At 44.6% G+C, this 12913-nt stretch overlaps 1 protein-coding gene across 1 annotated transcript; it reads left to right on the top strand.

Annotated features, from left to right (window-relative positions):
* The first annotated feature begins 1025 nt into the window (after positions 1 to 1025).
* On the top strand, positions 1026 to 5748 carry LOC125520643 (afadin- and alpha-actinin-binding protein-like). Its single transcript, XM_048685605.1, has 12 exons — positions 1026 to 1204; positions 3389 to 3485; positions 3569 to 3658; positions 3802 to 3864; positions 3963 to 4040; positions 4121 to 4186; positions 4264 to 4341; positions 4500 to 4610; positions 4839 to 4916; positions 5025 to 5144; positions 5256 to 5298; positions 5368 to 5748. The coding sequence occupies exons 2-12, from the start codon at positions 3390 to 3392 to the stop codon at positions 5430 to 5432; spliced, it is 888 nt and encodes a 295-aa protein (XP_048541562.1). The 5' UTR covers positions 1026 to 1204; position 3389; the 3' UTR covers positions 5433 to 5748.
* Positions 5749 to 12913: the final 7165 nt, after the last annotated feature.

The following is a 12913-nucleotide window of genomic DNA, read 5'->3' as shown; positions in this document are numbered from 1 at the left end:
CAATCCAAAGAGGCCCTAAACTGTGTCCATTTGAATCTTCTTCTTCTTCTTCTTCTTCGTTTGTGGTGAATGGGTGAATGTTATCTTTCAGGTGCTTTTTCTAAATTTTCCGTATTCTGTCTCTGTGGCGCAGGTATCTATTGCAAGAACATGCAACTGCATGTATGCACTGCTGCAGCAGCGCCAGAGAGACATCGAATTCCGGGAATCGACCAATGATCTACGGCAACGGTGAGCTTTCCATTTCTCTGATCTGTATTTGGGGGTATCACTTGGACGTACTATGCAGTGTTTAGTTATGCATTGCACACCAGATCTGCAGGGTAGTACAGTTTAGCAATAAAGTACACCACACAATGCTGCCTTGTAAGGACAGACTGATAGTCGTCCGTGATGCCTCGTGCTCTGGGACGATATTATTGTGACCACATCTTTTTTACTTCCTTAAGCTTTGTCATGAATGTACATGATGTATCGCTCTGTTTGGTTAATTGACATAATGTTTTGCACCAGGGAACTAGGCCACTGTTACGCAACCTGAAAATGTGACTTCGGATAGTGCATGCCATTCGTTGTGAACACCTTCTGAAGTTTACTCTTTATTAGAGTATGACAGTCCTACAGAATTCAAGCGCAATCTTTCATATTTCTGTGTGTTCCTGCCCTTTTGCCCCCTTTGACCCCTTGCATTTTCTGCTGCTATTGGCTCCAATAACCCAGTTTCCATATTTTTCTTGTGTAATTTAACCAGTTCTTGTACTCGATGTGAGTCCTTTTTTTTTTTGAGCCAAACGAATGCCTATAGCTCGGAAACAGACACAATGAAGAAAATGAGGTTTGCCACAATGAACCGAGTGTGATTTGAGATGACATCAGTATAGCACCTGCTCTTTAGCTTTATAACTATATCCTTCGAGTTTGAATTTCAATCTTGCTTGAATATGAAGTTTGAGTTATGTTAATCCACCGAGCATTTTATTTTTCCTGTTGAATCAAACTAGATAGGGTAATTCTATAAGACTGTTGCCTTTGACATCATCTTATACGGGCCAAACCTTAGGGGTGGCCCAATCTTCACGATTGGAGGTGGATTCACTGATGAACACGAAGAACAAGAAGAAAACAAAGGGGAAATCAAAAGGAAAACACACACAGGACAAGATTCACCACCAAGTACTCACTCAGCACAAAGTCAATACAAGAGGTGCATCTTAGATCCAACAAAAGGCTTTTCATCCCCAAATTCAAGGAGATGGGGGTTTTGAGAGATAGTTCTTCCCTAAATCCAAAGAGTTGGAGGGCTTATATTATGGAATCTTTACCCATGGGTGGCCTTGTACTCCTGGGAGTCTTCTCCTTCGAGAAGTCTTGATCCCACACAGCCTTGTATTCTTCATGGTTGGAGGTGGATTCACGGATGAACACGAAGAACAAGAAGAAAACAAAGGGGAAATCAAGTGGAGAACACACATAAGGACAAGATGATCCACCAAGTACTCACTCATAGCACAAAGTCAATACAAGAGGTGCATCTTAGATCCAACAAACACACAAAGGGAGAAGGGTAACAAAAGGCATTTCATCCCCAAATCCAAGGAGAGGGGTTTTGAGAGATAGTTCTTCCCTAAATCCGAAGAGATGGAGGGTTTATATTCCAGAATCTTTACCCATGGGTGGCCTTTACTCCTCGGAGTCTTCTCCCTCGGGAGGTCTTGATCCCGCACGGGGTGATAGATTGAGCAAAGCTATCTCAAGTTATTAGTCTCTACTTTGCTAATCCTAGATCTGGTCCTAGGTACGGTTTATATAGGTAAGGGACGAAGGGGTAAGTGGGAGATAGGGATACAAGGGCCGATGTCCCATTTACTATGTCAGGCAGTGTTTCAGATACTCTGGGCCATGTAGGCTGGAGGTTCCAGCCGCTTGGCAGAGTAAGGTGCAATGTGGCTGCTGGATGGTGTGTGCTTCTGTCTAGGGTCTTCGGCCCAGAGGCTCCAGCTGCCTTTGTGAAGACACGTCTTAATGAGCTGTTTCTTATGTCTGATCTTGGCCCTCTTCGCTACATTCTTGGGATTGAGGTTTCTTCTACCTCTGTTGGCTTCTTTATTTCCCAAGAAAACTATATCCAGGATCTCGTTGCTTGTGCTGCTCTTACTAATGAGAGCACTGTTGAGACTCCCATGGAGCTCAATGTTCACCTCAATGCTTCTGATGGTGATGGCGACCCCTTGTCTGATCTGACGCGTTATCACCATCTTGTTGTGAGTCTTGTCTATCTAGCTGTCACTCGTCTGGATATCTCCTATCCTGTTCATATTTTGAGTCAGTTTGTTTTTGTTCCCAGTTCGGTTCACTATAGCCACCTTCTTCATGTTCTCCATATCTCGCTGTCTTTTCTTTCCCTGATCCAGTTCGTTACAGCTTCAGGCCTGTTCAGATGGTATGTGGGCTGGTGATCCCTTGGAACGCCGTTCACTTTCTGCTTGCTGTGTTTTAACTGGCTGTTCACTCGTTGCCTAAAAGACGAAGAAACGGACTGCAGTTTCCGTTCGAGTGCGGAGGCTGAGTTGCGAGCTACTCCCTCCATTCCAAAATATAGTGCGCCCGCGCTTCCCGAGGTCGAACTTTGACCATAAATTTAACAAACGAGACCGACTGCGGCGGGAGAAAAAGTTACATAATTAAAAACTTCTTCCGAATACGAATTCACTGATATAACTTTTGCTCCCGCCGCAATCGGTCTTGGTAGTTAAATTTACGGTCAAAGTTGAAGCACGGGGATAGAGGAAGCACTACATTGTGGAATGGAGGGAGTATGGCTCTTCTGACGGCAGATGTGACCTGGTTATGGTGGTTACTGGTTCCTTCAGGAGTTTGGTGTGTCTGTTACTACACCTACTACACTCTTGTCCGACAGTACAAGTGCTATCAGTGTTGTGCGTGACCTTGTGAAGCATGAGCTCACCAAACACATTGATGTTGATGCTTCTTCTGTGCGTGCTGGTGTGCAAGATCTGGTTATTGCTCTTCAGTATGTGCCTTCCAAGTTACAGCTGGCGGATTTCTTTATGAAGGGGCAGACTAGAGCTCTTCTCTCTCCAAACTCAGTGTTGTGGATCCACCCTGAATTTAGGGGGGAAGGGTTTTAGAGTTATATATTACGTTTCATGTGTACCCTTCATAATTTCCCTGTAGTACGAGGGGTTTCCTGCATATTTACCACCTGTACATGTGTATACATATTGGCCATTGGCCCCCAGGAAATACAAATTGCATATTTCTAACAACATCAACACAATTGTTTGCAGCCTTTGGAAGGTTTTATAGAATATTGTTAAATCACTATGTTATATATGGCTAATGGCGGCTTGTGTTATACAATGTGCAGTATGCAGTCTGATATTTCAAGACTGGAAGCCAAGATCGAAAGGATGGATGCCCAATTGGCAGCAAAAGATCGAGAGTTGGCCACTTTGACCCGAACGGTTTGTCCTTGTGTCAACTCTGTTTGGATCTTTACCACTTTTGAAACTCTAAAACTAACCCCTAATCCGACCGCAATTACCAGGAGGCCAAAAACACCGCAGCTCTGAAAGCTCATATTGAGAAGCTGCAGCAGGAACGTGACGAATTTCAAAAAATGGTTATTGGAAATCAGGTTAAATGGTCTTATCCTTTTCCTTTCCTTGCAAAAATTTCCTTTTGTTTTGTTTGTTTTATTTGTTTATGGATGATCGAACTAGCTATTCTTGTTATGGGACGATGAGGTCCTGTCCTGATTCACTATCTTCCTTCTGTCAGCAAGTACGCACCCAACAAATTCATGAAACGAAGAAGAAAGAGAAGGAATACATCAAATTGCAGGTGAGCTATTGCATTTTTTCTCGTAAGATATGTAACAGACATAGCATGGAGATATTATCTGAATTGTTGCTATTGGACGGAACTATTTCTATTTGCAGGAGAAGCTAAACCAAGTATTGATGGAGAAGAAAAAGGAATCATCACGTTCAGGAATGGAAATAATGAACTTGTTGCAGGTGCTGTGTAAGCGAAACTTTGCTTGATGACGTTGTGTAAGGTTTGCTTTGCTTGATGACGTTGTTATTTTGTTTAACAGAAAGAGGGACGACAGCGTGGAACATGGACTGGAAAAAAGAATGACAATGACTACTACAAAATGATTGTAAGTAGCGAGCCACTTCTGTAAAACTGATACGTAGCTGGTTGAATATATTCTAAGGAAACCTTGAATGCATTCAGGTTGATGCATATGAAGTGAAGAAACAAGAACTAGTCCAGGAGAATGCTGATTTGCGGGCACTGTTACGTTCGATGCAGGTAAATACTGCGATATTCCACATTTCATTCCTTAGTTGTTTGTTAATGTATGGGTGTGTAATATTCTAAGTTGCTAATAGGATTCACATTGTATTATCCCTTTCATTATAGATGTATATACACCGTGTTCTAATCTGAGTAATAATGTTCTATATCAGATGGATATGCGTGAGTTCCTTAATGCTCCAACTGGATCATCACAGCCTGCTGTTGCTGGTAATGGAAGACAGGAGGCAGGGTCTCCCCAGTCCCCACTTGGGGGCAAGACGGTATGCATGCCTAATCTTCTTTGCAGAGGTTTTTGTTGGTTCACATTTTTCTCCTAAAAATCCACATTGTTTCTGCCATGTATGATATCGCAACAGAAGCATAAAGAATGTAAAATTGGGGAAAATGAAATATTTGGTCGTCATGTGTTTCCTTCTTTTCTGTCACATGATTTGCTCAGTTGGAGTTGCAAGATCCATCCTTTATTTTGTTGGGCTTCCTCCTGCCAGGATGTCTTTGACTTGCCCTTTCACATGGCCAGAGACCAGATAGAGGAGAGTTTGCGCACTAAAATGGCTTCAGTAAAGGTAGCAATCACTGAATTGCTACACGTTCCTTATTTTTGATGTTTCAGTATGCAAACTGTTCTCCCTCTCACTGTCCTCTTTAACTTTGTAAAACAAATTACTGCGCAGGCACGAATGACGCAACTTCAAGATGCTCAAAAAGGTGCTGAAGTGACCTCGGAAGTTACCGAGCGTGAACTTGAGCTTGAAGCTCAGTTAGTTGAAGCCAGAAGCATCATCCAAGAGCAGGTATGTGGTGTTTAACCACTCATAAATCAGAATTATTTATAGCATTGAAATAGCAAAATATTTTAGTGCGCAAACTGCTCAGTAACCTACATTTGGGAACTGAATTTACAGGCGTCCATCATGTCTAAGCACTTCTCCAAGTCTGATAAACCAAGGTGGTTTGATACATATTCTCTAAAGTTCCCTTCTGTTTAAACCCAAAACTATATTCTTTTACTGATTCGCAGGAGGTTAAGTGGCCTGGATGCCGAGCGTGAGGCGATTCTTTCTGCTTCTACAGATGTGTAAAGATATATTCATGGTGAATTTCTGTTCTGGAAGGCTGCAAGGCACATCATTTTGGTCTGTGATGGAGGTCTCTTGTGTTGTAACTGCTGTAGTATAACTGATAAACCTCTTCCTGCCATGGTAGCACTAGTGCTGCGGCAGCCTATGTAGCATGATGTGCAGGAGCATCTCTCCTGCCGTTGCTAACTGATAATCCCGTAGGTATGGCTGCCGCTACTGGTATTCCTCTGATGGAGCGGAGTCTTATGCAGCCTGCTGTCTTCGGAATGTAATTGTGCCTCGTTTTAGTTCAATGATGTGGTTCATCTTGTGGCAACTGTTATAGCTCGTTTGGCACCTCGTTTTTCATTTCATTTGAAATGAAACGAAAACACATTCATCATAGGATATTTTGTTTGGTAGGAAGTTTTCTAGTTTGGCAGCCAGATGGATTTGTGAAATGAAATGAATCTCATATGTTCCATCCGGCTGCGAGTTGGGGAGTTGTGGCTGCCGGTGGAAAACGAGTCCGACTTTGGTTATGGCGGGCGTTGGCGGTGTCTACGCGCCTGATCTGGGTATCCTAGATCGGACAACGACGGTGCTATTCCTTGATCTGGGTATCCTAGATCGTACAACGACGGTGCTATTGGTGCTGTATTCCTTCATGTGGGCATTGTTTTGGAGCAAATGCTTGTTGGAGTAGTCAAGAGATGGAGCGGCGTGGCATCTACCGTGTTAACGTTGGCGGGTCTTGGTGGCATGGTGCTGCACAGTCTTGGCGGTAGATGCGTCTGGATGGGCGAGCGCAAGGCGGTTGTGTTGTTTGGCGTCGTGGTGACCTCCCCGCAAGGTTGATGCGTCAATACCTTCTTTGAAGATGGATTGTCTTCGGCGGCGGTGATCACTGAGAGTCAGTCGGATCGATATGTGCCCCAGACCCGGCATTATGGTTCACCTCTTGCCTCTCGGCGCTCGATAACTTATTCCCACCAAATGAGGACATAGTCTTGGAACTCAAGGGATGTCATCACGATCTTCTTCTCTTCTTCATAGTTGTGCAAATGGAAGATTTTGTCGACCTTCAATGCCCATGAAAGGTACTCTTCAGGATCGTTGCTTCTGTTGAACTTGGGCATGGTGAACTTGAGCTTGCCATAGCGTTGTTCTTCATTGTGTTGGGGTCGGGGATGATGACACTCGTGTTGTAGATGATTGTCAAGCTCGTGTCGCTCTTGGTGAGGAGGATTGTCAACCTCATGTGATGTAGGGTAGAACCCTAATCGCCCGATCTTTCACGAAAGGAGCGGATCCCGCGAAGAACACGAGGAACACGAGGGGGAAAACGAGGGAAATCACGGGGGGAAACACAAGAGAATCACTCAACCAACAAGAAATAGTCACACATGTGCTAGATCCTCGAGTACAAAGGAGAAGATACACGATCCAAAGTCAACAACGGACGATACACGGTAACCGGTCTTCTCCGTGAGGAGGTCTTGATGTTCTTCCCTAAAGAGGGGTCTTGAATCCGCTTGTGGGATCTTCTCCAAAAGGAGGTCTTGAATCCAAAGGGATCTTCTCCGAAGAGGCCGCGATCTCTCACGAGGAGTAGATCCGATGTGGATGAGCGAAGCTCTATCTCTAAGTATGAGCTAAACCAACGCTAACCCTAAAACATAGGTGGAGGGGGAGTATATATAGTCTAAGGGGCGAAGGGGTACATGGGCCTCGGCCCAGATGCACTGCACGCAGGCAGGGAAGGCCAGATGTCCGGGTGACGGGCCGGATGTCCGGGCGTTCGCGGAGGGCCGGATGTCCGAGCTGGAGGGCCCGGATGTCCGGGCTGGCGGGGTTGGTCTTGTTGCTCTCGGGTTCGGCGGTGTCCGGATTTCCGGGACGTGGGCCGGATGTCTGGCAGCTCGTGAAGGGCCGGATGTCCGGCTGCTGTAGCAGCAGATTCTTCTTCCTTCTCCTTCCTTCGCTCCCGTGCACGCTTGGCCTTGGTCCTTGGGCTCTTCTTGGACTCCTTGGGTGTACCTGAGTATGCACAAGGTCCACGCTTGAAGTAGCATCCATGTCTTACATGCGAAAAGGGAAGATTCAGAAAGGAGCGAGTTCACCTTAGGCCCAAAGGCGTATGCTTGAGTGTACATGGGGATGATCGTAGGATGCTCCGCATCATCTTCCCTCCCTTGGGAAAGATCCGACCTCGGACCGTGATCCTCATCACCACGGAAACGTTTGTCGTGGATGGACTTGTAGTTGGACGAAGTGGAAGACATCGCGCAATCCAAGTACCCCAAGGTGTCTCCGGAGTGGTACACATGCAAAAAGAGCAAACACAAACGACACTCGAAAATACAATGGTTAGCGCACACGAAGTGTCCATCATGTAAGAATGAGTCCGTGCGACAAGAGTGAGCATGACAAGGTGCATGAAGCTTATCCAAAAGATATGGAATGGTATGCAAAGCATTCATGGGAGCAAAAACATTCATTATGAACACAAATGTGTTGTGAATATGATCAATGCAATCACGGTGCAAAATGATATCATAGTGAGACGGTTTATCAATAGCATGAATATGGTAATGGATGCTCAATGTGATATGATCATGCAATTGATGGTAGGCAATAAGATCATGATGTATGAATATGCCATCAAGGTATATCACAACAAATTTGCTAATGAAATGCACAAGCTCATATATCATGGATGACATAGAAAGACAAGATGCAACAAGGCAATCGTAATATGAGTCAATCCATGCATAAGATGCAAATTTGTCATGTGTATGATATGTCCATCGAGCATGACATGTGTGGGCACAATCAACAAGTATGGAGGTGTTGGTGTACCAATGCTCAATGTCGTGGCATGAGTGGAGGTTCGAAGGTGCATCCAATAAGTCCGAGCGCTCCTCAACTTGAAGGTCCATAGAGCCAATCTCCCATGTAGCTCCTCCATAAGCGAGATGTAACATGTAGACAATAAGAAGGAGACAACAATGAAAGAGTGACCCATCCAATATGCGTAATTGAGGATGGCTCAAAGGGAAAGAGTTCACCTTTAGGAGATTCTCGCAAATGTTGGTGTTGCACATCATGTATGCCTTCACATGACCAAATTGTGTCATGATGGTATCGCCTTGTGAATCCTTCAACATGAAAGAACATGACAAACACTCGAAAAAACAAATGAGGTTAGCGGAAAACCTATCATTCGTGCGGTAAAATACCCAACAAGTGTATGCATCATGCTCATCATAAGAAAGGACAAGGGAGCATTTTATAGTATGGAGGCATATAATGCGAGAACAACCAAATTCAATAGGCTCAATCAAACAAGCATGCATCACAAGTAAGGTTTCCAAGTCTCCAAGATCAATAAGCATAATTGGAGGCAAGCGACAATGAACAAGATGTATCAAGTGAGAGGCACGAGCATATATGTCATCAACCCAAGAAAGCGAGTAAGAAAGGAACATGGGTGATGCAACAAAGCAATCAATCATATCAATCAAGTAGTGTGAGCTAGTAGTGCGAAGATGCAACATACTAGAGGGAATCATGTCAAACATGTCATGTGTGCAAATGGTGGACATGAATAATTCACATGACATAGCACAAGCATGAAAGCAAGATATGAGCAAAATAGCATCAATAGCATGAGGCACATGATAAATATGGCAATACTAACAATGATCTCCACCAAGCATGGAAATACACATAGGAGTAGCATAATTGTGAATCATGGGTAGATGCAAGCAAGGGTCACAATTGCATGGCAAAAGCATAGAAGAAAGCATAACATGCAAAGTGAACACGGTAAAATGAGCAAGAGAGCGGTATATAGCCCATAGCCGTGTGAGAGCCAAGTGAGAGAGATGCGCGTAGTCGTTGCGCGAAAGGAACAGTGGTAAGGATAGTTCACGGGATCCCAAGTCATCTTTGCTCTCAAGAGCTCGTTTCGTCAACTCTTGGGATTGAGAGGTTGACGATTGTGCATGATTACCTACACAAAACAAAGACAAAGGAAAAATTATGTGTGCGTGGTAGATGTACACATCATCCATCGTGATGCACACGTGCTTGTGTTGGTTAGCACAAAATATCCAATGCCCAAACAAATGAGATGCGTGATATAGAAACATGTCATCCATCATGATAGGTTTGTTGTTATGTATAGCATAATGGAGACTCAAATTGGGCAATGCATCATGATATATATGTAGAGCATTGTTATTCATGGAATGCATATGGTGCAAGCAATTATGAGAATCATGCAAAGTATGGAATGCATCAAAATCTCCTAATATGTATGAGGAAACTATGGGGGTCTCCTCATGAGCATTAATGGAAACATCACATGGAGAATATTGACAACATTCAAAACAATGCATATTTGGAACAATGTGCTCATGGCATGGCATAGTAGATGAATTGCGCAAATTATGTAAAGGAAGCATAGCAATATCATCACATGAAAAACAAAAGCCAATGACCATCATCTCGTCATCTATGCCATAAGTGCAAATGGGATTGATTTTAATGGGGCATGCATAGTTACTATGTTAAGATTGAAAAGATGCAATATGGGATATCTCACTCATAGCATATGACAAGGTTAATGGATTGTCAAACATGATGTGACCAAAAGAATTTTCACATGATATCCTATGGAGCATAGCATCACAACTAGGCAACTCAACATGCTCATCATCATATTTATCATAAATAGGTAAGTCATGACATGAGGAAGTCGCACTAGCATGAAGCATGGGAATAGGTGTGTCAACATCATGCAAGCAATCATTCGTGAAATAGTCCACTAGTGGGACAAGAGAAGCACCATCACCTATGTTACCTTTGGAGCATCGCTCATGTGTTGTAGGTGAGGTGTCGAAGACCAAGTCTTGGTCATCTTCATCTTAATGGAACCATGTGGGGGGTGCATCTTCTTCCACCATAGCCATCATTGTCTACATTGGAGGCATGGACTCGTCGAGGATAGGTGTGTCATCATGTAGGAGACCTAGCACCAAAGAAGAAAACACACCGAGTAGAGGTTAAGTCATTAGAAATCAAAGTGGCCTCACATGCCGTGTCAACTACCTCACTCACTAAGTGTTGTGGCTCACTCACTCCCTCTCGGATGCTCTCACTCATATGGTTGGTGGAGTCACTCAAATGGCGCTCAACCTCACATAGGATGTGTGGCATGCTCTCAAGTGTGGGGCTAGTGGTGGTCACACTCATCCTCTCATAGGAAATGCACTCAATGTCACATATGGTGGAGTACTCATGTCACTCATGTGGTGGTGGCTCTCCTCACATGGGAATTGGGGCATCTCTTCATATGTGGGTGTCGGAGAGATGTAGGTGCAAATGTCTCCATACTCAATCATGTCGTGGTCGTAGCCGTGGATGAAGGCCGAAGATGGCACATCATCACTCTCCTCCAAGACCAAAGATAAGGTCTCATGTGCAGTCTCGTAGCTTGACTCGGAGTATGAGTCCAATATGGGCGCCGTCTTCATGTTGTTGAAGAGGTTCATGCTCGTCGCCGTGGTCAAAGGGGATGGCCCTTGCTCGACCTTCTTGTCGCCGTCTTGTAGGAGGACCATATGATGTGGCACCTCGTAGCTCGTCTCCATGACCGAAGGGAATGTCCCATGCTCGGCCATCTTCCTTGGGAGGCTTCCGAAGATGGAAGTGTCGCCCTCGCTCATAGTTGGTCGCCTTGTACTTGATGATGTCGATGTAGGCGAACTCACGGGAAGTAGGCGAAGATGCCGTACGTCCAAAGGCGAAGATGCCTTGATAGCACTTGGCAAAGATGCCGAAGTGGTTGTTGTAGTCGTAGCGCCGTCTTGGTTGTGGTCGTCTCGCGGTCTTCTCTTGTGCTCATGAAGTTTGGACTTGGCGTGAAGTAGGGCTTGTTGGGACTTGTGCATTTGCGCTTGGTGAGCATCGTCATGATGATGTTGGTGTTGTCGCACGTGAGCTCGTAGTAGATGTCGCTCGTCGTCGTCGTGCACATGTTGCTTGGAGGTGACTTGCCCTTCATGACGAGGTGGATCACGAACGTGATGGTGGTCGCCATGGAGATGTGGACGTGGACGACTTGCGCTTGTATCGCTTGGGCACTCCGAAGAGGATCGATGTGCTCGCCGCCGCCTTGAAGATGACAAAGGGGAAGTAGACTTGATCAAGGCCCGAATCTCCTCCATCCTTGCATCTTGCTCCTTCTTTTGTGCGGAAAGCTTGTTGTCGATGTAGTCCCTTTTCCTCGCTTCGGAGTGGCGAATGTCAATGGAGAGGTTCTCGATGCGCTCTCGCAATCTTGATTGTGTGCCTTGCATTTGTCGTTGTAGATCGAAGATTGACGCTTTGGTGATGTAGTTGTTCACGCCGTCGTTGTTGTGGAAGACCGGAGATGAAATGCCTTGCCTATCCATCACTCCAAGAGAAAATTGTGAGTGGTAGAAAGAGAAGAACGAATACCAAATGTACCTTGACCGAAGTTGAAAGTGGATCAATGATCACTCCAATGTGGACAAGGAAATAGCACAATTGGTACCAATTCTTGTCGGTTTCTCACACCTACACAAATAAGGCTTATGGTGGAGCTCGGTGAGGATAGTGGCACAAAAATTTGATGTAAAATGTTAGCAAGAGTCAATAATGTTGAAACAGATTCACAAATTCGCAAGTGAAACAAGTAGACCAATAGCAATATGTGCCACACGGAAACACACACACGGATAGATAAATGGGGTCGTGCAACCAAGGAATGAGCTCAAAATGTGGAATCCACGGAAAATGCTCTTGTTGCACAACTCTAGAGAGACGCTAGCACGATTGCTCAATAGGCGGATACGACACTTGTGCACAACCTATAGGAGACAAAAATGCAACGACTTCTATCCCAAGTATGCTATGTATATGATGTTCCGGTGGTATAATCCAAGATGATCGGATATGACAATCTTATGCAATGTGGTATGATGCTATGGCACTTGCTTACAAGCTCTTTGTTCACTCCTTTTCTTTTGCTTAAAAGCTTATTCTTTTTTTGTATATGGCCACTTTGCAAAATGCACAAACCAAGATAGCGATTGTGTATATGCGGGAACAAACTTGAGGCACAAGGGATGATATGATACCGATATGATATGGTATGTATGCAATGTATGGTGTAGATCACTAATGTGCACAAGTAACATTGCCGGCAATACTCAAATGGCTAGTCTCGATAGGCAAGTGACACAAAATGGGCTAGGGGTTATCAATGCAATGGCAAGGGAATATACAATGGAGGGATACCACGATACCAAGATGATATGGAGGTTACCGTCCGTGTCGATGATGAGTGGCGGTGATCTTGATGGAGATACCAAAAAGATGGAGACTCGTCCCTAAGTAGCCGAAACACCTTAGGAAATGGAAAAACCGCGAACTCAAAATCTCAAATGTCAAATGGTGGTAGCAGGAAT

This window comes from Triticum urartu, chromosome 7, assembly GCF_003073215.2.
Source record: "Triticum urartu cultivar G1812 chromosome 7, Tu2.1, whole genome shotgun sequence".
Taxonomy (NCBI): Eukaryota; Viridiplantae; Streptophyta; class Magnoliopsida; order Poales; family Poaceae; genus Triticum; species Triticum urartu.
Note: the sequence above shows the minus strand (reverse complement) of the source record. Positions and strands in the feature narration are given on the sequence as shown.

Bases quoted from the DNA above. Each gene is read 5' to 3' on its own strand.
- LOC125520643 (XM_048685605.1), top strand. From the start codon at position 3,390: ATGCAGTCTGATATTTCAAGACTGGAAGCCAAGATCGAAAGGATGGAT. The intron at 4,187-4,263 runs GTAAGTAGCGAG...GAATGCATTCAG, and splicing joins ATGACTACTACAAAATGATT to GTTGATGCATATGAAGTGAA. The intron at 5,299-5,367 runs GGTGGTTTGATA...TTTTACTGATTC, and splicing joins CTCCAAGTCTGATAAACCAA to GCAGGAGGTTAAGTGGCCTG.